This window comes from Papilio machaon, chromosome 13 (assembly GCF_912999745.1).
Source record: "Papilio machaon chromosome 13, ilPapMach1.1, whole genome shotgun sequence".
Classification (NCBI taxonomy): Eukaryota; Metazoa; Arthropoda; class Insecta; order Lepidoptera; family Papilionidae; genus Papilio; species Papilio machaon.
In genome coordinates, this window is record NC_059998.1 from 6,911,118 (window position 1) to 6,938,429 (window position 27,312).

At 34.4% G+C, this 27,312-nt stretch overlaps 3 protein-coding genes across 3 annotated transcripts; all 3 read right to left on the reverse strand.

Annotated features, from left to right (window-relative positions):
* Positions 1-285: 285 nt before the first annotated feature.
* Positions 286-2,026, reverse strand: LOC106711592. Its single transcript, XM_045680716.1, has 5 exons — positions 1,853-2,026; positions 1,378-1,533; positions 1,015-1,163; positions 737-913; positions 286-490 (listed from the first exon to the last, which is right to left on the reverse strand). Exons 1-5 carry the CDS (start codon positions 1,898-1,900, stop codon positions 295-297), a joined length of 726 nt encoding a protein of 241 aa, XP_045536672.1. The 5' UTR covers positions 1,901-2,026; the 3' UTR covers positions 286-294.
* Positions 2,027-2,368: 342 nt separating this feature from the next.
* On the reverse strand, positions 2,369-5,511 carry LOC106711584. The gene is made up of 7 exons (XM_045680687.1): positions 5,311-5,511; positions 4,698-4,883; positions 4,299-4,394; positions 3,885-4,090; positions 3,628-3,762; positions 2,874-3,087; positions 2,369-2,523 (listed from the first exon to the last, which is right to left on the reverse strand). The coding sequence occupies exons 1-7, from the start codon at positions 5,344-5,346 to the stop codon at positions 2,437-2,439; spliced, it is 960 nt and encodes a 319-aa protein (XP_045536643.1). The 5' UTR covers positions 5,347-5,511; the 3' UTR covers positions 2,369-2,436.
* A 1,573-nt stretch (positions 5,512-7,084) lies between these two features.
* Positions 7,085-19,109, reverse strand: LOC106711597 (sodium-dependent serotonin transporter). Its single transcript, XM_045680717.1, has 13 exons — positions 19,029-19,109; positions 18,661-18,820; positions 18,223-18,357; positions 14,639-14,858; positions 14,316-14,454; positions 14,049-14,183; positions 13,590-13,768; positions 13,247-13,416; positions 10,080-10,204; positions 8,654-8,838; positions 8,279-8,462; positions 7,785-7,902; positions 7,085-7,109 (listed from the first exon to the last, which is right to left on the reverse strand). Exons 1-12 carry the CDS (start codon positions 19,107-19,109, stop codon positions 7,831-7,833), a joined length of 1,785 nt encoding a protein of 594 aa, XP_045536673.1. The 3' UTR covers positions 7,085-7,109; positions 7,785-7,830.
* Positions 19,110-27,312: the final 8,203 nt, after the last annotated feature.

Here is a 27,312-nt window from a genome sequence, read left to right on the forward strand (position 1 = left end):
TACACACCTGAGAATATCTCAACACCATGCACTAATTTTCTTACTAGTGACATCTATTGTTTAATTGAGTAGATTAAATGTGATTGCTAGAACAAAAAAATAAGTTAAGATGCGTTCATTGTATAGTTTTTAATAGAAAAAATAAAATTTTATTTTACATTACTAAATATCATGAAAATAGTATTTCATACAATTTGATAGTTTCATCTGTGTCTGGTATAAATTAACGTAAATCGAAATAATACACAAATAAAAAGTTGCAGCAGTTGTTTATTAAATTTAAAATATAAAAATTTAAATGGATTTAGAAATTCTTTTCTTCTTGGGTGGTTCTCTGATAATTATTTTAGAATCACTTACTGCACGCCTGAGGGTTAGCGTGCGTTCATGTAATGATAAATTTGTGAGGGATTGTAAAGATGAAAACGGTCGATTTAAATAATAACCATAGGGACCCATTTCCCTTCTCTGCCATGGATTGCTTGTAATCCTGTGGAACAAAGATATTTCATTTTTAATTAAGAAAATAAGTTAAAATATGATGACATAAGAGACAGTCTTCAGTTCAGACACCGAGAAACTCGGAGCTAAACCAAGTTAGGCTTTAAACGCGCTGGTCCAGTGCGGGTTTTACTTCACACATATCTGTGATTTCACAGAAATATGCAATTGCATCACAATGTTTTCCTTCACCATAAGAATGTAAGAACGAGACATAGTATTTGGTGTTAAATACCATATCATAATGGGTGGTGAAGATCGCCGTGGTCGTGTATACCAGTACACCGCAAGAGGCGATACCCCGAACAACCAGATGACCCATTGCTGCATAATATTCACGGTCGCCAATTTTTCCTCGTCTATTAAAATCTCTCCCTGTAAAATGTACACATCATTAGGTAAATTGTATGCCCTGACTCAAATAATGTTTCCAAACAAATGCAACTGGGGACTTGAGGGGGAAATAAAGTAATGACGACAACTCATTTGCAGTTCTGAGCAAAGATATGCTAGGACGAGTAAAAAGAAAAATGCAATTTCGTCAGTAATCCTAAGAAAGAACTTACTTCTTCGTCGCAATAGTCTATGAACAATTTGATGAGGCCCACAGAAACGTGCCAGAAGTGGAGGCTGTACAGCACCATCCACACGAACAGTAGATGCTGAAAATGATAATTGTGTATTAATGTGTCCCTATTATGCCATATAATTTGCAAGTTGGCTTTCTGTCCATATTTAAAATTACTTGAGATTCAATTCAACGCCTTTAGAGCGTATTCTTGATCGAAAATCAAACTAGATCTTGGATTTATCTTAACTATTCCATAGAATATCCATGTTATATAATCTGATAGTCATTAGAAAGTACGAGCATACTTGAAGAACGAGTTCCCATAGCGCCACTCTTCTGAACATGAATCTACGGAACATGGAGACGAGCAAGCGATGGGCGAATGCGGAAGCGCCAATCGCCCACAGGATTGTGGGCACTGTGGATACGTAGTCGTTGCCGCATTTTGCCCATTCAATTAGCTAAAAACGAATGATAGATCGGTTACAAGGACAAAAACCTGATGTCGAACCTAGTAGGTTAAGGACTGGGATGTAATAAATTGGCTAAAATTAGTTGACCAATAGAATAACATTGTGATTCTCACAGTTGTGTTTCCATTCTATCTACACTAAATGTAGTGACCAAATTCTTAACCTATCACCAATTTTATTACAGTTGCTGATTCAAGTTAAGAATCAAAGACAGGTTTTGGGTGGAAAGAGAGTGAAAGACTGGAACTTCTCCGTTCTCTCACTGGTTCTATGTCATTCCGCACTGAGTTAGGTGTATCAAACTGACCTCTGAGGTTTGGACAAGGAGCAAGTTCCATAAATATTGTGTCCACATCTTTAAATATCATCTCATCATAAATTTGAATGCCAATACTATATACAACTATTTCGTTATTTATTAAAGTTGATGTTTATGTTGTGTTTGTACAGTTCTTGATTTTGATTCGCATTATGACGTGATTTTTGCAACTTTTTTGACAATTTGTAAAATTGACAATATGCCCCATACGTGTCAATATATTTTTAATTTTATTTAATTTGGTACAAAGGTATTCGCTCGAGTCGCGAGGCTTTTATGCAAAATTGATAGCCTGAGTATAAATTTTTACTGATATTAAAATGAAAGTGAACAAAAGAGAGAAGCGTTTCCGTATTTCCGATTAATTGGTTTGCTCTTTGGTCAGTAACATCTCTCGTATCAAAAGAGTCCATTCTTCATCCATCAAACATAATATGTTATTTTCACCAACGCATTTTTCTAAATTGTACTTGAGAGAATATTTTGGATGAGTATACTGTGACGAGAAATGAAAAGTACAAATTTTCGTGACATAAATTAGTTTATTTTCAATTTTTTCTTGTACAACATTTTTAACGCCATAAAACGTTTGTTGACGTTTTATCATCAACACGAGGGTAATCACATGGTTTGTCGGTGTTACAATAACACCTGGTGGCCTGGAAATAGATAATACAAAGATAATAAAAATAAAACTAACATACACGCCATGGTTCGTTAGATATATATATATATATATATATATATATATATATATATATATATATATATATATATATATATATATATACATTTTAGTCATCAATTAAGATATCATCATCATCAACCTGCTCTTATCCCTACGAAGAGTCGGCTCAATATGTGCTCCTACTTCATACCTCTCTGTCAGCCGTCATATCAGAATTGACACCCTTCGCATATCCTCTTTCATACAATCCATCCATACTTTCTGGTCTTCCTCTACCTTTGTAGCCATCCACAATTGACTAAGATGTATGATTACAATTACATTTATAAAATGTTTAAGCTTCTCGATCGCTTCACCGGTAGTGTCGTTAGTTTGTATCGGGAAGGGGAGTGGTGGAAGAGATCCGTCGTGCTTCTTGCAGTAGATGGCGGAGTCGCTGGTGCGCCGGCCGCCAACGGGGCAGGGGCTCGCCATCTGTGCCGTGTACGCCCGCAGGTCCACCGACGACGCCCGCCTCGTGTACAGCGTACTGTCACTCTAGGTGTAAACAGAATACCTAAAGTTACCAGTACCACTTGATGTTGTAATCTCAGTCTGAAACTCTCGGTTAAAAGCGGGCGGCTTAATTTGTTTGTTATATTTAATTTCGCAATACTTTTACCAAAATTTTAGGTGTGTCAATGATCACAAAATTCATTACACATTTTGAAAAAAATGTGAAGTATTATATCATGAACGAGAATGATCCTTACGCTAATGTTCCCAATATTTACAGCAAAGCCAAAATTATTACCTGGCAGGTTTATGACTTAAGCATTACTTTTGACAAAAGGCACGTTAATACGTAAAGGTTCCCCATCCCTGCACTAAAAGTAGTTGTTGTTGGCGCTTTTGGGTTCATCTCCTTTTTGAAGAATTTGCTGGAAACGTACGTAACAAACAGATACGTTTTACATTTGTTTGTGATAATGGTGGTTATATGGATGAAGCGTATTTTTTTTTGCTATAAAATGGTTACTTTAGCAAAATTTAATCTACAAAATAAATAGATTCTGAGGGTATAGAATAATTTTACGTTTGTGCATAGCTATTTGGCGGCGGCTCCGGCTCGTGTCTGCCGAGGCGCTGCTGCACGTTGGCTACGAATGTCTGGAGATTCATAATGGTCCTGTTCACTCCTCGGGCAGTGTAGATTTGCAGTTCGTTTTGCCTGAATTAATTAAAGAAAGAAAATAACTACTAGGTGTTTATTTCTATATCACTTTATAGGCTAGGGTTAGACTAGGATTTAGCTTTCTTGTTCGAAATAAAGCGAAGGTTCATGATACAAACCATTGCTCTAAGTAGGGCACGGTGAATCTTTCACAGTAGTGCTTCCTGATAAAGTCGGCGTAACAGAGGGCGAGGAACCAGCACGCAGTAATGTGTATTTGTCCCTGCTGCTGGCGCAGGAAGCGCGTCAGTGGGCCCAACGGCACCAGATCGCTCTCCCCGCCAAGTAGACCCGCCGTTGTCATCTCTAACAGGACGCTTGGACTCTGGTGCACGGATAATAAGACTTCGAATGTATTATTTCGTCGCCTTTTTTTCGGTCTATTCATTTATTTATTGAATTCCATTGCCATGCTACGTAGACTATACTGAGAAATTCTTTCAGTTATTCTATGACAACAATCGTTACTCTTTTGTTGCATTTTTAGAAAAGTTATTCTGGTATATGTTGGTGTACGGATTGAATATACTTACGTCTCTAATTAAAGTGTCCAAATAGTACAGGAAAAACCGCGTGAAACACACCCACAGGTGGACCATAAGCGCCAGCATTCCCATGACCATCGTCGACTAAAACATTAAATAGCACGGAGATATCGACGTCATTAGAAGCAGCATCCAACCATCCATTTCATAATATCTAGTTGAATCACCAACAGACAAATGTTCCTGGACTACTTGATAGAATCAGAAGACACGAAAATGACATTATGACGTTAGTAACGAGTCCAGTGGTAAGAATTAATTTTAATTGCACTTCAAGGCATTCAAGGGTTTTAAAATGAAGGTCACTGATTCTCAAATAGTACAACAACGTACTCTAACGCAAGGAAACGAATAAGTAATAATGAAAGATACAGTAAGTTTATTTACAATCAGCGTATTCTCTAGCATTGTACTGCGCACCGGAGCGCCGCCAGAGTTGATGGTCGCCTGAAGCTCGCTGTACAGGAAGAGGGCCGCGGCGCTGGCGAACACCGCCGTGGGGCCCATCCCCCAGCCCTCGCCGTTGCAACTCAGCCACGTCACCATCGTGCTCCCGCGGCGTGTTGCCAGATCCTGATTATTCACGATTCATTTACCCCGACCAGTCTTTAGCTGCTTCTCAAAGTTTTTGGATCATAGCTAATATCTACATGAGTGGGTTACAGTTGTTAGCCGAGCTGTTTTATCGCTTATAAGAATGTAATTCCACTCTAATAAATAATATGTTTATGTAAGATTCAAGTCATTGAAAGTTGTCAAAAGTCCTTTGTGTCGCAAGCCACATTGAAAGGTAAAACTGCTGTTGTGTTGGAGTGCAACAAATTTATTTTTCTATGAGATACTTGTTTATAAGAAGTACCTAACCGCTGCTATCGTTGCGATTTTACACTTATGCGCAGTCAACTATCTTGAAGTTCTAGATTATTGCTTCGCTGACAATCACTAACCTTCTTTACTATCTTCTGTCTTAATAAATATAATGGATGAGAACAGTACTTACGTAGAGTGTACAATAGCTTACAGACTGGACCGCCATGCTTGCGCCGCTGGCTGGTCTCCAGTAGCTCCCCTTCCAGGCTGAGCATGTTTAGAACACAACACACATCGCAGTACTTCAAATTTATCTTCAAAACTCCTAATTGTTGATATTTTTGGTTGTACGCTTTCTGATTTCGTTATGTCAAATTTTTTTGGTATTGTCAGAAACGTCAGAAACTAGGCGGTTGTGACATTTATGTGACACATGTTATGTAAATATTGAAAAGTTTGAAATATACATAGACAGGGTGTAAACCGTGATATTTTGTGCCTATTTGATTTTCGCTTTGACGCTAACGGTTGCGGTTTATGGCAGTTGAGCAGAGGATCTTTTTTAAAAAAACAAATTTTTTTTTTAAAACAAACGGCTAGAGAGACATGTGATGGCTGACACATGCCTCGTCTAGACATTTGTTAGTTTAATAAACAGTTTTTTTTTATGATTACATGTTCCCCTAACACAACAACACTTAATATTTAACAACTTAATTACAATAAATAATAACTTTAACTAAAAAAAGAATAACTGGTTTTTGTGGGTATATGAACAATTTTTGTATTTTTTTTATAAAAACACTTAGTTCTACTAACACATAACACAGTATATTATATAGATTAACATGCGGTTTTAATACATAGTTAAATACGAGTTTATTTAAGTTGATATAAATGTTTTTCTACATAAAATTTCTTTAGTATATTTTGACTAAAATTCAACTACGAACTTCAATTATTATTAGTATGAATATTGAATAATATTAATGAGATTATATGCTATATACTTTTTAAAGAATTATGTAATCTAAGTACTTCAATGTTGCAAACATATTTAAATGTTATATTAAAGTTAGAAGGCATCTAAACGCCTTTATATATAATTACGCTTATTATATTATCAACACACAAGCTCTACAACACATTATATATTTTTTTCTTAAATATATAAATGGCTTGTATTTTTCTACCCTTATATCTTAAGTATATATAAGTCATGCATCAACTACACTAACATATGTATATCTATGTATTATGTATTCATAACTTGCATGTAGACATCGTAATATTTCTGTATCCATTGCCCGCGAATACAGAAATATTAAATTATTACATTACAATAAAATAAATAAGTAATTATGAATAAGCGTATTTTTTTATTTTATAGTCTGCTCAGCATATTTATTTATATTTACAATTTAACTATTATATATTTCAAAATAAAATAAAAAAACGTTAATTTACTCATATACTTATTTTTTAACAATATTATGTGTAATATAATCTTGGAACAAACGTACTTAAAACTTACGTATATTTTTTAAGTAACACAAAAAAAATGTGTGCAAAAATAATTATCAAAAATGAAATATTCCTTAAATTTAGAAAAAGCTTTACAACCCGTCCATTTCTAACTTTTTATACCTAGAATATTATTTATGAAGCGATTTTAAAAATACATATTCCGATTACTTAATATTTAGCATAGAAACTACAGTAAAATAACTTGAAATTACACAATGAGATTATCTTATTATGTACTTATATTTTAAACTCTACGATCATATAAACTTTATTACCAAAGCATTTTACTAAAACAATTAAATTTACAATTTATTCTTATCTTCGAATGCACAGTTCTGAATTAAGCAAAATAAATAATAAGCAACTTTAAATCATTGTTTTATAACGACTTCAAAGTTAGTCATGAAATGTACTTGCAAACATTCTGTAGAGTTTCAGTCGGCTTACTTGATTTTGAAGATACTGGAAATAAAGAATATATGTCATCATCATCAGCTCACTAGAAGTCCCCACCAAGGAGCTCGGAGCCTACCCTAAGTTAAGGATGACCAGGCTAAAGTCAACCACGCTGGCCCAGTGCGGGTTTGTTGACTTCACACATATCAATGAATTTCTTCTCAGATATGTGCAGCATCACGATGTTTTCCTTCACCGTAAGAAAGTCGGATAAATGTACATATGTGTTATATATGTATCAATCGTAAAATATTCAATGTTCTATAATTAACAATATGAACTAATTTACTTTTATAAGGCTGTAATCACAGACTATTTAAAAACAGACCTGTTTGTATTAACTAATTAAACATTAAAACTATCAAAAACAAATCTATAGACAAAAAATTACATTAACAGCTAGTAATAGTTAAATATTAATACTAGTAGTTAAAATACATTAATAGCTGTTAATATAATTTCTCATTTCGATTGAATTCGGCTATAGACATGATATGATAATCATGAAGTAGACACGACTTTCAAGAATTTACTTAAGACTTACTAATAATTTAAAAGTAACAGTAGACGATGCAGAGAAAAGACGATGAAGAGGTAGAATGTCATATATTTTGCTTATTCGCTCTTATTATTTTAATGCTAGTACTTCTACTGATTGGTTAAAGGTGGTTTGGTACGTACAGTGATGAGATCAGAGTTAGACGAGCCACTCGACGGGCGGCGGCAGTCACAGGCTGCAGACGGCCACCTCGCCCGCCGGTGCAGAACTCTCCTCTGGCCGCTTGATGGTTATTATACGCTGCAAAAAACATGGGATATAATTGCGTTAAAATGCTAAAAAATAATTTTCTTTGTCAAGACCATATCTGCTTTTATCGCAATGCTAGAAATCATAAATATTCTTACAAAAGATCTTCTCTTTTGAATACTTCAACAATAGCGTTAACAAATTGACAAATTGTAGTGCAAAGTTTCATAGCGTTATCAAAAATGAACACTGCATAATAACTCTTAAACAAATTGCATATGAAAGTAAATAAGTCAAGAATTTAAATCTTGAAAGTACATTAAAGAATTTACCACTGCATCCTAAATACTAGATTAGAGTAGACTTGTCATGCAGATAGTAAAACAAAATACAACAATGACTCTTCCGTATTAATAATACAGCTCACCTGGTAGCAGCTACCCGGGGTGATGATGAACTTGTAGATGATATACAAGGGCACGCAGGAGACGGTGGTGCCTGTCATCACCCAGCCAACAGCAATAGACCAGCGAGGGTACGTGTACTCGCCGCCCAGCATCTCCTCGTGTGATAACACGGAGAACACGAACAGACCAAGCAGGAACACAGGGCTGGCAGGATATGAAGATATTATTCATGTATTCCTCGCTGCTTTATATTGTATGTGACAATCATTAGATTGGCGTTTATTAAATTGGAAAATAGTGATTTTTCTTTAATTAGAAGAAAAATTATATCTTTCTTTGAGTAATCTAGTTTTTTCGCTTAGAAGTAATTCGAACTATTTTTTTGTGGTTTTTACCTTATATAAGTCCAGCAAGCGCGCCAAAATATCCCGGGAGTGTGTCCAAGCATGCTGCGCACGTCCTCAGAGAACCTGTCGACGCCGTATAACCAGCATACGCCCGCTGCCTCCGCGAACACCAGGAACAAGATCGCCAGACCGGGGCCGTACACGTTTAGAAGATCCACCAAGTATACACCGCCCTGGTGAGAGTGGGATGTAAGAGTGCTAGCTACTTAGTCTATGAAATCGGTTTCATTGGAAGGAAGCCGGTGAGGGATGGCGGCGAAATATAAAATTCGATTCGATTATTACGTGATGCTTGCATTAAAAACTGTGAAGAACTACTTTTCGTACGTAAAATGAAGTGACATGATGACACGTTACGTTATATACTCATAATCGTGAGCTTCTGCCGAAACACACGTTCCTTTGTTTTCATCCCTTTTATTGTCTTAGAATAAAACGGAGATAATATGTTTTTTCAAATTCTTTTAACAGTGGCAACTGAGTATGTTCGAGTGTCGCTTTGCACTTCGCACTCTGGACAATTTACCCAGACAAAAATATATAAATACTCAACATAGCAAATTAAACCATCTTAGTATACAATAAATAAAACATAAGACAGAAACAAAACTGCGCGTATAGTGCCAGTAGTCAATCTTTCGTCGGGTCATCGTGTTGAGTGGGTGAGTGTTGAATTATTCAAACACCTTCAGAGGCTGTGGGCTGTAAGATAGCGGTGTTATTTATTGTTCAAGTTTATCCACTATCTTAACTAATAAGTAAGCTAAAAATTTTTACTTAAATAATACTACTGCCCAATGTTATTCTATTTTAAACCTTTGTGTTTTAATACCAAGTCACAATTAAACAAGAAGGAAACAATTATGAACGAATCCCTTTCCCTTGAAATCCTTCAATTTGCCGCATCGTGTGTCTATATCATAAAACAACTGCTGATTTGAAACAAAATGTAATACCAAAAAGCTATCATCGTAATCCCTCGACTCGAGAAGAACCCTTATTGAAGTTACCTTGATTTTATTGTTTTTTTCTCGAATTAAGTCGTAAAGAAATCTTTTTATACAATCGTAAATAGTAGGTGTTATACTTCCTGACCATCTGCCGACCTAGTATAGAGTGACGGTAGGAGATGTTAAATATTTACTTATTGAACAAAATATTACAGTTGAACCTGAATATAGAGATTTCTCACTAACAATGACAATGACTTACGTTTATAGAGGTTTATCGTTTATCCAGGTTCGACTACTTACATAGACTCGACTCACTATGTTACAAATGTGGGAATCACGCAATAAGATTTAAAATAGACTAGCATTTTTCAAACTGTGATAGTAAAGAGTATAATAACGAATTTTAATATCCTTAAGGTCATTGATTGATTAGTTAGAATTTATAGCCGGATAGTACTTACGTATGTTGTGGTTGGTAACGCACAGATGTAGATGAAGAGCAGGAGAACAGCAACAAATATCTCTCGGTGTCTGCCCAACACGCGGGGATATTCATCGCAAAGTGCTGTCGTCACCGCTTCTAAACCTGCATAGAATAATTGTTCATGTTTAATAATGAGTTTTGACTGTCTTAAAACCTGTATAAAAGCGATAGTCGTTTTGTTCTTATACAGGGTGTCCGGTAAAGAATGGATAACCTTGAAATGTCTTATAGTACAACTTATGGCCGTTCTGAAAAAAAACGAAATATAATATATCACAAGTAGAACCTTTGATATATTTTTTTTAAAGAAAAGTCGATTTTTTTCTATCTTATTTTACTGTCTTGAACACTATGACCAAAAATGAATGATTTCTATTGATTTTTTGTTGTTTTATTATTATACACTAACTGTGCTGATAGATAAAAAGTAAAGCGTATGAATAACTTTTGCAGTTTTTGTTTAAAAAAATCGCAAATTATTATTTTTTCTGAAAAACATGCAAAAAATATTATTTAAGCGAAGTTCAAACCTCTTGGGTATGAAAAAAATGTATGAATGTGTGGGTGGCCAATAATTTTACAATAATGTCGGTTTCATGTAGATTTTATAATGGTATAATTCATAAATGTATCTTCCATAAATTGTGACTTATTGCCATTAATGTAGAAAAGGAGAAAATTTGACTAAGTAACAAAATTTGTAATATGGGAACATTTTTTAAATTGAATTGTCTCTGATCATTGGGAATTAATAAAAAACAACAATTAATTTACAAAAATGTTCAAATTGTTTGCCTCCCACTCCTATGTATGCCCTACATCTTTGGATAAATGATCTTTGATTTGATTTTTGATGCGGCTGCTCGGACACGACTGCGTAGTTCGTCCAAAGACTGCATATGCTACAGAATACTTCCTCTTTCAGAAAGCCCAATAAAAAAAAATCCAATGGATTTAGATCCGGTGAACGTGGGAGCCACAAAATTTACATTTAGCTCTTCTCTCTCCCACTTACCCAATTCAGACCGTCTTTGTCTAATATAACACAAAAGACAGCCGGTAGTAAATATGAACAAACAGTTTTACAAACAAAATTAACAGTGGTAGATCCCGCAACAACAATATTTGTTGGGTGTACTAATTGGCCGGGTCGATCGGTGCAATACCAAAACCACACAGAAGACAGGCGTGAAGTGGAAGCAATTCCGCGTTTCGTCTGATGAGTGTGGTACCAGAGGCCTAATTTTAGTCCTCTTTCCCTTCCCACCCTTTTTTATTAGGAAAGGATGGAAAGGGGAAGTGGATTTGGCGGAGGAGGGGACGCATAGGGAAGAGAAATGTCCTCTTTCTGTGCGACCTCTTCTCCGTTGATTAAAGGTACGCAACGCATCTGCATTTGCGGATGTCTATGGGCAACGGTCGCCTCGCTATTAATGCGAATCCAGGTGACCGTTTGCTCGTTTACCACCTTATGATATAAAAAAATGAAGGTCACACGACCCATTTCACGCTAGTAAAGTAACCATTTTTACATTTAAATTGGTTATTTTATTACATTTAAATAAGTTAATTTCTAATACTTAATTTGGTTTCAATGTGTTTAAAAATAGCTGTTTTCATGCATGATCAACTCTTGATGTGTTTTTATTAATTCCCAATGATCAGAGACAATTCAATTTAAAAAATGTTCCCATATTACAAATTTTGTTACTTAGTCAAATTTTCTCCTTTTCTACATTAATGGCAATAAGTCACAATTTATGGAAGATACATTTATGAATTATACCATTATAAAATCTACATGAAACCGACATTATTGTAAAATTATTGGCCACCCACACATTCATACATTTTTTTCATACTCAAGAGGTTTGAACTTCGCTTAAATAATATTTTTTGCATGTTTTTCAGAAAAAATAATAATTTGCGATTTTTTTAAACAAAAACTGCAAAAGCTATTCATACGCTTTACTTTTTATCTATCAGCACAGTTAGTGTATAATAATAAAACAACAAAAAATCAATAGAAATCATTCATTTTTGGTCATAGTTTTCAAGACAGTAAAATAAGATAGAAAAAAATCGACTTTTCTTTAAAAAAAATATATCAAAGGTTCTACTTGTGATATATTATGTTTCGTATTTTTTTCAGAACGGCCATAAGTTGTACTATAAGACATTTCAAGGTTATCCATTCTTTACCGGACACCCTGTATAACGGTGACGCCATTTAAAATTTTCTGTTAAACTTCAATTAATTAATATAGATCGTGACAATATTATTATTTTTATTTATTCGCGATTTAAAATTTTCTGTTAAACTTCAATTAATTAATATAGATCGTGACAATATTATTATTTTTATTTATTCGTGTTTTAATTCTTTTTCTATATTCTTGTTTTTTAATATCACTTTATATGGTAAATGGCTATGTTAAATTCGACATCAAAAGGAGTTAATCTTTATTCTGCCAAGATTTGAATTGAATGGGTTATTCAAATTGGTTCTTTCATTCACTTCTATAGGAGCCTCAATATGAAGGGTTCTTAATACATATGTTTAACTTATTATGTGTCTCAGTGAAAAGTTTTTATTAAAGGATTTTTTACTTAATTGTTGTGTACGAGTTGTCTTTAGAGGGTTAAATGTTCGAATTCCGAGAAATGTTTAAAGGAACTTTAGTTTTAATGAAGAAAACTTCTCCATGATAAAATTTTACCGTGATACTTTGGTTTACCACTTAATTTCCAATATTATTTATTCATTTCATTTTTACTAGGAGTCGCCCGTGACTCCGTCTGCGCGGAATTAAAAAAAACTTAATAAGTAGCCTATGTGTTATTCCAGACTATGTTCTACATCTGTGCCAAATTAGGAGATACCTTCAAACACACATCCATCCATCCATGCATCTAAACATTCGCATCTATATATATAAAAGAAAATCGTGTTAGTTACACTATTTATAACTCAAGAACGGCTGAATCGATTTGACTGAAAATTGGTGGGCAGGTAGCTTAGGACCAGGAAACGGACATAGGATAATTTTTACCCCGTTTCCTTTTTTTTTAATTCCGCGGGAACGGAGTCGCGGGTAAAAGCTAGTTTATAATATTAGTAAGATAAGTAAATGCAAATATAACCTCCAAAAGTACTGTCCAGTCCCAAGGTGATGAGCATAAGGAAGAATATGATGGCCCAGAAGACGGAACCTGTCATGGTGGCAATGGCTTCGGGGTACACAATGAACACCAGCCCCGGGCCCTCTAGACCCACCTCTTCAATGCTCTTGTTCTGCACGTGCGCCATGTACCTGACGCACAGAAACAAAATAGAAGACAAATGTTGGTTTCCACTGTTGTAGTACATGTGTAACAACAAGTCATTCCTCTTGTTCTCTTCCTTATGATAGAACAACGGTAATTTTTTAAGCAATATAGTAAATTTTTTATTGATTAGATCCGAAATAACATTTGTAAGTCTTACCCTAGGACGGAGAAGATGACGAATCCGGCTAAGAAGCTGGTGAGGCAATTAATAGAAGAAGTGAGGAGTGCGTCGCGGTAACAGTTGTTGTCGAACTTGTTGTAGCTGGACAACGCCAGCAACGTTCCGAAGCCAGGGCCGAGGGAGAAGAAGATCTGAGATGCTGCGTCAATCCATACCTAACAAATATATAAAGAATTGTGATATAAATAGAAGAGCCAAAAGTAATTGTGCTACAACAACTATTACAGGCCTCGTAAAAATACTTTGACATGATTTTCTCTGTGAATGTAAACTTGTAGCTTAGCCTGATAAGGTAATGGGGAAGTAGGTCCAATTCCAACCTACTCTCTTATACTTTCGTTATTCCTTTATCTGTTTGTCCCCTACTTTGCCTAAAACAGACAGTGCATCTACGACTTTTTGTGTACGTGAATATTTTAAAGACAAATCGAATACCTTGGAGTTTTGCAACTTATGCCATTCGGGCGTGAGGTAGTAACGGATACCCTCCGTGGCTCCTGGCAAGGTGACGCCTCTTGCAAGCAGAATCAGTAATACAACATACGGAGCCAGAGCTGTTACCCACACCACCTAATAAAAAAATGAAGCTATAACCAAACGTTCCAGATTTCATTTGGCAACGTCAAAAAGCTAGTTAACCTTAAATATGTGGTAAATATCTTATCATTACATTAATAGTGGCAATAAAATTTCTTGATATACCTTGCCAGCACTCCTGACGCCTTTCCATAGCGAGAAGTAGACGAGGACGAAGACTCCAAAGACGCAGAGTGCGAGCGATGGCTTAATAGGACCCATGTCGTCCAGCCCGTTAGACCTGTGTTGTTCCAGCACGTTGCGTCTGGAAACACACACTATTTTAGTATTTTTCGTATAGATTTTTGTAAGTTATGTTTGAGGAACCGAACATTAAAAAAATTAAAAATTAACAAGCGTAGAGTTTAACTTTCAAATAATATTTTGGATGGTGTTATGATTCGATAATAATTTGAAAAGACCGTCAATTGTCTCTTTAAAAGTATTACTCGAAGAATTCCTTGGCAGGCGTAGTAGCGTTGAGAAAGATCTGCGGCGAGGTGATGGGCGTGCAGAGAGGCGTGTTCCACTCGTTGTCGCAGCTGGTCCATGGCAGCTGCGAGCCCAGGGATGCTAGGGAAGCCACCAGGTAGTACACTGCCCAGCCGATGATCGTGTTGTAGTACATGCCCATGTAAATGTCGATCATGCAAATTGCGTAGCCCACGCCTGGAGACAAACGATTTTTGTTAGAATATATAACGTAGCACACTCATGTAGACAATATGCGCGTAGCAGTTTCGTAGCAAATTGTAGATATTACTTCATATTAAAAATGCTTTTTTTTAACATTTTAATCTAACTAATAAAATATTATAAATGCGAAAGTTTGGATGGATGTATGTTTGTTTGAAGGTATGTATCTCCGGAACGGATGTTGATGAAATTTGGTACAGATGTAGAACATGGTCTGGAAGAACACATAGTATACTTATTAAGTTTTTTCAATTCCGCGCAGACAGAGTCGCAGGTAACAGCTAGTTTTTAAATAATAGAGATAAAGAATTAAACAAATGAATTTCGTTCGTTACATACTGCGTACAAATTAACGTAACAAGAACAAAAACAACGAAACAGGGGTACAATAAACCAAGTTCTAATTAAATTAAAGCCTCTTACAAGTGGATATAAAACTGGATTAAGCCATTTAGTCGTGTCACAATAAATCTCTAAACGTTTAGAATCAAATTAATCATCCGGTGCGAGCATCAATTTGTGCAAACGCAAAGTTGGCGCGAACTCGGGACGCCATGTTTGATCGAATCAACGCCATCTATCGGGTAATCAAATGACACCGTATTGGATGTCGTTAATTGATTTAGGTTGCGAGATGGTGTTATGACGATTGATAACAAATCTTCAAGATGCTGTTAAATCGTCATGCCACGGTACACAAATCAAGTGATGACAAACTTATGTTTTAATGTAATATATAAAATTCTCGTGTCACGGGGTTCGAACTTGAACTCCTCCGAAATTATTATCATTAAATTTTGTGAGCATATTCAGTAGGTCTGAGAATCGGCCAACATCTATTTTTCATAAACCCCCCCCCCCCCCATTTAGTTTTTTTAACTGCGCGCGGACGGAGTCGCGGGCGACAGCTAGTTTATTATAAAGAAAACACGTCATAAGAATATTTTTGTTGTAATTTTTCTATCAATGATATAAGTCAAAAAAATATTAATCGAAATTAACAAAAATTAATTAAACAATCGGTTCAATTTAATCTCTACATGTAGAGCAATCGAAGATAGGAAGACAAAATTTTATCTTGCATTTTTATTTTTATAAGTTGTACTATAATTCGTGTACCGTGTAACATTCATAAGAGAATGCTATAAGTGATTCAGCAAAGCGGGGAGGCACGATTTGTTGATAAGCGAGTGAGGGGCGAGGGGTGAGAGTGGCGAGGGTATGATGCATGGGGTACAGATAACGGAATATACGCCATCAGAGAGCATATTGATGAGGACGGAAACATGTTTGTATAATGTATGAACATCTTCAAGGGAATTAATAACATTGATGCGGTAGACCAGTCTTTTTTTAAATGCGATTTGATATATTTTCAAGAAATTCAGAACTTTTTAATGTACTTACTTTGTTCTTTGTCAAGAAATTTTAATTGTCTAACTCTAAAATTCGATTTAAAAGAAACAATTTTATTCAGAACTGATATTACGATAACTTTATAAATCACCGATAAGTTGTTGAGGGTGAAACTTTCTGAAAGATATCGAATTGGTCAAATTATGTGACAGGAGGTGACCTCCGTGCGATGATCTGCCAACACGAATAAAAATGTTATACACCTTATAAAATATATTTTAAGGATACCTTTGTGGGAAAAGAATTCTGTTAAGAAATTTCAAATAAAAAAGTATCTTTAGAAAACTTGTTAGTTAAAATGATCTCAAGGTTTTTATTTTTTATTTGAATTTTCTCCGAATTATGTCGACTTTATTTTAAGTATAATGGATTTACTACAGATTTAATGACTTTTAGTTTAATATTATGGTGACCATGAAATATAATTATCGTCATCAGATGAAAAAGAATATATTGAACAAATCTGAAACAAATAAAGTAATAAGTAATTCAACGGTTATTCCTAATAAGAGGACAAAAGTTATAAGCCTATTCTTGTTTAAACAACAAGTTTGTATAGACAATTTGTACGTCAATTCAACTGGCATCGAATTTGGAGAGTTCGGAACGGGAAGCGCGGAGAGCACAGTTAATATTTGTCTGACAGATCAGGCTCTTTCTGAATGTACCAGTTAGGGATACTGGAAAATATTATAAAAAGTTATATGAATCTATCCTAGATATGATCATATATTTCTAAACGTTCCAAGTGGCATACGCTTATGTTATAAATTTCGTTTATAAAAGAAAAAAGGAATTAACTAAAATCCTACTTAGATGAACAATCTATATATATATTTAGTGTTTAATAAGTGATCACGCACAGTTTCACTTGTAAGTGTCGTTGATGTTAAAATATTGTAGAAAAATTGTTACTAAAGAAACTAAATTTAAAAGAAATAGCAAGAAAATACGACAAGATTATAATAATATTAAATCTCCTTACAATATCAACGATGCCACATTACCATAGACACGACCGATTTCTAAACGTTTAATACAATCTGTGAACGCGCGCCGTTCCGTCACTTTTCCCGCCAAGTGCGATTCGGCCGTTGCAAATTGGATTCTTCGTGGGTTTCATACATTTTAACAAGCACTATCCATTGAGTGGCCACCATTTGTCTTGTCTTAAAAGCATTGCCTCCTGTATATTTATAAAGGACTTGCGTTGTAATGCACGATAGACCACTGCTCTAGTGGGGAACGAAATGAGGTTATGTTGATTCTATTTCAGAGCGTGTGGTGATTCAATTCAAGATGTTTTCTAGAAATTTCAAACGTTGATGATGAACAGACTGCTAAACTCCTAACCAATTTATTGCAAATACTGAGAGATGTAATCAAACTTGCAAATATCGTTGAATTGATTTTCATTTATTTCTAACACAAAAATCAATATCCAAGAACTTACGAGCAGTGAATTAAAAGGTATTAAAATGATTAAAGTATTTGTACAATTTACTTATTTATCTACAGTAGAATTATCGATAAAAGAGATTTCCCAAATGGTTGTTTTATTGTCTGTTAGTCAATCAATCATTATGAATGCGGAATGTCTGCAGGAGGGAGTCTCTAGAGATGTGCGGTAAGTCCTTCATCAGTTAAAAACGTTTATGCAAAATAATTGTTTATAGCAATGTGTAATGGGTAATATTGACTACCGATCACGCGGTCGTAGGTTCGATATCTGTCATTTGACTATTATCATGCTAAAGCTTAGTTCTAATGATAACAAAAAATATAATTAATATCAAGTAATCTTCTAAAATTTTACTACCAAATTATTATTATAATGTAATCGTGACGTGAGTAAAAATGACTACGTTAGTTACGATTAGGTTTTATGTCTTGATCTTACCTGAAGGTTTGAAAGTCCTACCTTTAAGTGCAGGACAGATCTTCTTCCAGAGCGTAAGACATCCGCAGCGATGGTACTGTCCCAGCGCCAGCTCCATGAAGAACAGGGGAAGACCGCCAAAGAGCAGCATTATGCAATACGGGATCAGGAACGCACCTGACGTGTAATGATTTTTACAAGTGACAAAGGTGAACTACTAGACAGGTAGATTGGTCTTCAAATTTGTTCTTCCAATATTATTTTGGTTTATGATGCTACCAAAAGTAGAATAAGAAAGTAAACGCGTATCTTAATCTCAGAGTCAGTGTTAAACATTTTATACAACAAAAAATATGTGTTTGTTTTTAAAAAATGGACAACTGTGTCTAGAAGTCTCACAGCTTGAGATGGTGGAATTTTTACCAATCGCTGAAAATTTTACGTTTTTAATGTATATTAAGAGTTACATCGGGTTCTTACCGCCGCCGTTCTGGTAGCAGATGTAAGGGAAGCGCCACACATTGCCGAGGTCGACCGCAAACCCGACCACAGCCAGCAGGAACTCGACCTTCTTCGCCCACGTCTCCCGCTCCCGCGCGGGCGTCAGAGATACCACAATAGAACGTGTCTTCTGTTGTTGCTGTGTTACAATTATCAATGCCTTTGAGAAGTATTTATTACTGTAAAATTAATTACTTAAATAACCGATTAAAATTAAAATAACAGTCGGAATATTCCTAAGATTTCATGCCAGAAATTTGTATTGGTCTAAGTGATGTATGTTCCTTATGTATTTAATATAAAATGTGGAGAAAGAAAAGAAGTTTTAATGTTTCGCAGTAACTTACAGGCGGTTGTACAGGTGGCGGAGCATGGTCGTCGCGGGCGGGTGCGGGCGCGGGCGCAGGGGCGGGCGGCGTGGCTGCCATGTCCACGGCGGGTGGCTCGCACTCGCCGTTACGCCGCTCCGGCCCTGGGCTCTCGCCCTACGGACAAACGATATCCTGAACTAAGCTCACTTAAATGCATGTGTCAAACACAAAAATGTAAAAACAAATGAACGCAGTATTTTTGCCGCGGCGAGACTTTCCGCAGCGAGCGTTTGAAAATTTTCCCAAAAACTTTTTTACTTTTTACGTGAAAAAAAAACCAACAACCTTACAGCATCTATCTATTTATTCCTCTTTTTGTTTTTATGGAGATATTTATACAAGTTCATTACTCGCAAAACGTGTGTGCAGTCAGTCCATTGTTTAGTGAGGAGGCCAGTTTACTTTAATGTATGTCAGAGTTAACTAGCCATAACATAGTCATTATTATACTTTGATATTTTTATAATGGGAGGACAAATTATGTTATCATTCATGTATCTAAATTTAAATGTAGTAATAGCTGATTTTATATATATATATCTAGGAGATTATTGTCAAAATCAAAACTATTATCGAATACTCGTAATAACGATGAGAGCTTTTGTCCGATTTATAAGCAATTTTCTATCTTACTAACATTATAAATGCGAATTTAGATGGATGGATGGATGGATGGATGGATGGATGGATGGAACTCAACGGATCTTGATGAAATTTGGCACAGTTATAGGACATAGTCTGGAAGTACACATAGGGTACTTAAATGTTTTTAATTCCGCGCGGACAGAGATGCGGGCGACAGCTAGTTAAGTTATAAAAATAAATATCTATGCAGCATTCAATGTTTAGGGATTTAACCAAGATAGGTATAAAAATGAAGAGAAATATATATTTTTTAATCGTTTGAACTTTTTCTTGACCTTCACGGAATATAATTTTTTAAATCAAAGATCGGGATAAACGTCCCGTGTCTTGTAAACATCGTCTACGATTTGTTGTATTTGCGGAGAGTTGTACAAACACGTCCGACCGCTGGGACGATTGCTTCGCAAATAAAAATAATAGAGAGTAACCGTAGGCTTAGTGATGTCCGTTCATTGGACGTTCAAGACCGAGTTCCTTCCTCAACAATTTCTAATGCATTATGAAATTGCTATTGAAGTTTAAAATCTTATTATAAAGTATGCGATGAATGAAGTTCTTAGAGTTTTATTAAAATGGTACAAGAACATAATCATTTTTAATTTTGAATATAAAATGTAAAATCAATTGTAATAAATATTTCAAATAAATAAATGTTAATTGTCTAAATTTTTATAAATAAAACTATTCCTAGTTGCTTAGCAATGTTTTTATTTAAACTTAAACGTACAATTAAATTTACGAAGATAGAACATGGTAGATAAAAAGCTTCAAAAAACAAATCGTTTCCTAGTTTTCCTACGGATGTGTAGGTGAAGTAATTTATTGAATAAGAAACGTTTAAGTGCTGTGTTACTCCAATTAATTTAGTCAATTTTCTACCGCCAGCGAACTGGGAAAAGCTTTCCACACTTTCTTAACGAGGGCATATATATTTCTGGATAATTGAAATGGACCACAATGTGATTATCCTATAAATATACTTAGTTCAGGGTAATGTCGATTTTATTTTTTGCAACAAAATTGTACTTCTTTAAATATCCGAGTGGTCTAATAAAAGTTACAATGCTTTTTTCTACATGACGTTATTAGAATGAACTTATAAGTTAATCTTGGTAAATGTATATCAATTATCTTGGCAGCATATCGTAGGATAATAATATTAAATTACATGCAATTAATGCCTTAAATTTCGTATAATTAAATAGTTATTAGTTATCTTAGTAATATTATAATTGCGAATGTTTAGATGGATGTTTGTTTGAAGATATCCAGAGAACGGCTCAACAGATCTTGATGAAATTTAGCACAGATGTAGAACATAGTCTGGAACATAGACTTATTAAGTTTTTTTTTTAATGCCGTGCGGACAAAGTTGCAGGCGATAGCTAGTATATTATACAGAAGAAATTAGCGATGTCAGAGATGGGTATTGTTGTATATAAACTAAATTTTTCATACTTTTTAGATTATGATTAATAGAATAGTGTTTTCTGATTATTTCCCTTATTACTATGTTAGTTAGTTAATCCTACTAATATTATTAATGCGAATGTTTAGAATTTAGATGAATGGATGGATGGATGTTTGTTTGAAGATATCCAGAGAACGGCTCAACGGATCTCAGTGAAACTTAGCTTAGATGTAGAACATAATCTGGAAGAACATATAGGCTATTAATTAAGTCTCTTCTTAATTCCGCGCGGAAGGAGTCGCGGGCGACAGCTAGTTTTCTATAACTCTGACAAATGGTCTAAATATGTCTCTGTTAAAAATACTTATTTGGCATTCTTTTACAATCTCTTGTAACCCTCATAGTGTTATTTTTTTTATTTCAAAATTTAATTTATCGATAAATTAATAAAATTGAGGAAAATTAAATTTTTATTCTATAAAAGAGAGCTTTGAGGCCGTGTATTGGCTGTTTTATTGATAATAACAGTTTGCGGACGTCGTAAAGTGACAACAAAGAGTGGAATATCCCTTGCGTAGGACGTTTTGCATTTTATTCCCTAATCTTTATATCCCGATGAATACATCTATTGTAGCCACTGCATAAATTTGTGTGCTTTAAATGCTTAGATATGTCACCTATCGATTGTCAACTTCGTCATTTCATAATTAGATTAGGTTATTGATTGTTATTATAAAATACTAGCTTTTACCCGCGACTCCGTCCGCGCGGAATAAAAAATAGAAAACGGGGTAAAAATTATCCTATGTCCGTTTCCTGGTTCTAAGCTACCTGCCCACCAATTTTCAGTCAAATCGATTCAGCCGTTCTTGAGTTATAAATAGTGTAACTAACACGACTTTCTTTTATATATATAGACTAGCTTTTACCCGCGACTCCGTCCGCGCGGAATAAAAAAAAAATAGAAAACGGGGTAAAAATAATCCTATGTCCTATTCCTGGTTCTAAGCTACCTGCACACCAATTTTCAGTCAAATCGATTGAGCCGTTCTTGAGTTATAAATGGTGTAACTAACACAACTTTCTTTTATATATATAGATTAATTTGTCTTGTCTTCTAGTAAGTAATCACGCGTACCAGAAACATTGACTAAGGAAGGGACTGCAAATAATCTTCCTTGTTTAGACGAGTTAAAAATGCTTTTTTATAAAGGATTTTTATATTCACTCTATATTGTATTTTCTTATTGTAATTTCAGAAATACCATGCCGGACTGATTGAACATTTTTAGTTAAAATATGTCTGATTACCTGAAACTTTGGATTCCCAATTTTCTAATATTTAACGAAGTAATTTGCCATCGTTAAAAACGAATTGTTTGACCCTGATACTACTATAAAGGTTGTATTAACTATTCTCACGAAACGGAAGCTATTAAATTAACTGTTGATGTTTTATTGTTACGTGTTAGTTTACTGTTGGTTTTTCTATGATATAAGTTATAAAAGAAAAGAGGAAGACTGACACCGGAATTATCATCACACTAATATTATAAATGCGAATGTTTAGATGTATGTTTGTTTGAAGGTATCTCTAAAACGGCTCAACGGTTCTTAACGAAATTTCGCACATATGTAGAACATAGTCTGGAAGAACACATAGGCTACTAAGTTATTTTAATGAGACAGATTCGCTGGCGACAGCTATTTATAAATAAATACTAAAAGCGAAAACTTGGAACCCCTGGAATTAAATAATTGTAATTTATAAAACGTAATATGGAGAATAAGTGAATAAAACTGTTTTATATCAATAAAAATCTTTAACTATTATATATAGGGTCGAATTCCAAATAATAGATGACTATTATACTAAATGGTGAAGAAAATCTTGGAGTTGAGGTTATGTTTAAGGATCACAATTGCCGAGTTCATTTTAAAGGAAATTCAAATTGAATATTAATAGAAAATTCAAAGTTCAATAAAGTTATATATTAAATTAGAAAATCAACCGATTCTTTCAATTTGAATATGTAATACATTACAGTTAAGTCAATATAATCAACAGTTAACGATTACTTCAGAAGTTAAGACAAACCGAGTTAATTACATTTTGTACTTGAAAACACTCAGTGATTTGAAATAAATCTATTTAAAGATATAACCATTTACTGAAATCGGAATAGAAATCGATTCTTTATTGATTTCGTTTATCTTGAATTCGTATTTTATGGCTAGCTAGTTTGTGTTGCTGCTTTCATCACCACTGTGTGGTTTGTTGCTTGGTTGTTTTACGAACAGCGATAGTTTTTCCTCTTGTCTTTTGAAAGGTACTCTGCTAGCGAAGAGACACAAAGTGGGTCTTGGCCTCAAACACAAGAGATACAGGTTGATTATTCCTAAGATTAACCCTAGCCTGTTATGTTCCTTAATTTCTTTAAAAAAATTGTATCAATGGCTACGTAGTTACTTGCTGCGATTTGATAGGCAATTATGTACCTTACATTACATACTTTTTAGTCGTAATATCGCTAATTTTCATATTTGTATTTAATTTATAAACGCTTATGATTTAGACCGAATTTAAACAATGCGGGCTATGGCGGGTATCAAGGTCTCTCAAAGCATGCGGTATCAAAGCTCTTACAATTATGTACGGAAGCCCAACGATTCATTGTGTTACAAACATAACAGACAAAACTAAAACATGGATAATATGAAGAAATATTTGACAGAACTGAACTGTGCCGTGAGTTTTTTTATCGTCTCCCATATCCAACATAGTCCTTATCCCTCTCTATCTAAGGCTGGCGCAATTTATTTTGTTGTTCCGAATCAATTTTATTTCTTGTCATTTCAGCCTTCGCTCACATTTGATCATGTGATTGTTCTCGCAATCCACCACTACACAGACGTACTAATGACCGAGCCACATTCATGTTATAAGTTCCTTTAGATAAAAATTTTTACTTCCCCATATCATGCTAACCATACCGGCCTATTGCTTTAGTTTGTCTATCACTGGTGCTATTTCCAGACTTCGTGTAAGATATTAGATGACCGCGACTAAAAAAATCCGCGAGAAAAAATCTAGCAATAGCCAATATCACCCGGAGATAGTGTAGTAGCCTATTCAATACAAATCAACATACTAACAATCGAATCTTTCCTCTTTATAGCATTAACAAGCTGTCGCCCGCGACTCCGTCTGCGCGCAGTTAAAAAATAACTTAATAGGGGTATGAAAAATAGATAGTAGCCGATTCTCAAACCTACTGAATATGCATATAAAATTTGGTAAAAATCGGTAAAGCCGTTTCGGAGGAGTACGGTAACTAACATTGTGACATGGAAATTTTATATATTAGATAAAGATTGTAAATATCTATAACATCGTTATTGTAAATTTTCTAAGATAAAACTTAATCATTAAGCCGTAAGTTATCCATGAACTGCAACATATAAGCTGGCCTTAGATAACTTGCGGTGCTTTAACTTAAATACACTTGCTAACTAAGTTCAAGTATTCACCTGACCTTTGTCATGTTGACCTTTAACTTTCAATATACGATATTTGTTCGTACATTAGCTTACATAATATATAAGGAATTATTCTATCCAGTGTTTGAAACAAAATGTTGATAGAAATTATCTATCTTAAAATATTCCAATTATAATATGAATAGCTTCATTTTATTATAAAGGATAAATCTAACTGAATATATATTTTTTAAGAGTTATGAAATACAATGCTAATAGTAAAAAGAAGTAGTGCCAGTATTTAATTATCTGTTGTTTGTGACAGAAGATATATTGCCAACATTGTATATATTCGTATTGGTGTTGGCTATGAAAATCCACTTCTATAGGTTAACACTTTACTTCTACTACAAAAAACGTATAGAATCTTTTTTTTTTTTTTGAGAAAGGCTCTTTTCATTATGCCAGATGACCTTTTAAATTCCTTTTTACAAAATTCGTATTCTTTCGTATCTTAAATACTATGCAAACTATTTGAGTTTATTCGGGCAAAAATGTTGTTAAGAGTTTTTAAGGAAATTAAATTACCACTGAGCAAAAATTGCCGAAATTCTAAACGTGGACCGGACAAAAACTGTGAATAACTGACAACTGTAGAGTACTTTGCATTCTAGGGGGTTTTTTAGTTGAATGTTAGTTGCTCAGTAAAAAAAAATATAAAATCCAGTAATGTTTTTTGGTCTATCATCCTTGGTCATATCCTTATTAGTCCATAGTCCCTTTAATGTATCCGTAGTTTTTGTAACGTGTTACCATAAATTTTGAAAACGTCGAAAGATTTGCAATACCACTGTAGTAAGCTATCGTAAAATTATAAACTGAACTAACGATTTACAGTTATCAATAAAAAGATAGATAGAATTTGGTTTTTTTATTGAATCGATTCCTAGGGTTTTTAAACATTGATTTTGTAGTGTGTATTTTTTATACCTAACAACAAAAAGATTTGATTGTTTGTTGGTGGTTGGTTGGTAGTTGGTGATTTGTTGGACAAATAATCGTATAAAAATAAAGATTTAAAAGATCTATGTGAAAGTTTCAGTAAAAAAAGGATTGCGATCATACAATTTAGTAAAAAGCGAGTTTATATTGAAAGGCAAAAGAGTTATTTTAAATTAACATGATCTTGCGCTCAACAGGTGATACTCGGAAGTCGGGAATCTTTTGCATTTTTTTTGTGAACACTTTTTTAAATCGCTTTTAAGCTTCTGTTCCTAATTGTGGAAAAACTTTGTAATTTTTTTTGTTTTATCTAAATGTTGATGGTTTTCCAAAATTTGGTTCTAGAAATCTGATAAATTAATAAACTTTTTCAAAATTACTGAGATTGTTGTTGTATTTTATGACCGATAGGGGGGCGCTGCACAAATTTTATTGATGACGATACGTTGGCGACTGTCATAAATATTCTACGAGTATAAGTGAATCTTAAGATTAAAGTACGAGTAACCGACCCAATTCCAAGCCTCCTACACATAACTTTTTAGTTTTATTTTTGTGTAAAAAATTAATTTTTAGCTTACTTTAATTACATTTGTACATTTAAGTTTTTGAAAGTGTCCTTAATTGCCGTACTCAGAGTCGTAAAGTAATCTTTTTAGTGTACTTGATAGTATGATAAGTCTTTTGATCACTTAACTACACAAGAGCATTAAGAATTTCTTAAGATTAATAAATAATTAATCATACCTTATGTTTAAGTAGTCGTCAGCGTTCCGGAGAAAGGAAGCTCATATCGAATCGGAGTATGCGCGCCATGGTCAGGATACTTGTGGTCTCCTCGGCGTCAGCGACAGGACTGACTGCTGCTGCTGGACAGCAGACACCTCGCGATGGTGAAGTGGGCGTGGCAGTAAGCTCCGCCTACCCGCAACAAGTTGCACCCTTCTCGACAGGATCAGGGATTTATTTATTAGAAATCCTAAGGCCATTTGCACACTCTTGGACATGATGTTAAATTGAGGAATTTTATCACATATTTTTAAGTAAAGAATAATTACAACCTTTGTAATCTGGCTTCGAAAGTGATCACCTGATAGAATACGTTCTCAGGCACTTTATTAGCATAATGGACAAGTTTTTTACGTAGCTGAAATGTTTGCTTACTAGTCGAATGTAGATACGAAATTACAATACAAAACTTACTGTTTACAATTGTATGAATGAATTAAGTGACATTCGTGTTCACACAGAGATACTTTAATGTGTGCACTGGGTGTACCTTGTATAATGTCTTACTCTAATTCTACCATTACTTAGAGTAAAATATGCTTTTTATAGGGATGAAAGTATATTTTTGTACAAGTTTTTTGACATAGTAAACCCTTAGCTATTAAATATTACCTGTATAATATTGTTCCCCTTTTCAAATACGAAGATTTTACGGTTATTTTTGTATAGTTTTATTCTTAAACGTGGTCTAAGAGTTTGTAGTATCGGTGACACGCCTACATCCCGGCCTGTGATCTTCACAGATTGGACCAATCATCTAGGGGCCGCAGTTTTTCTCCCCCGGGGTCCGCATTGTCTTCTAATGTTGATTGCGAGTCTATGTAGCTAGTGTTGTATAAATGTATACTTTTAAATAATTTAACATTTTTAAGTTTAATAAGAAAAAGCGTATTTAAAAAATAGAATGTGAAAAATAACTTCGACTAACTAAAA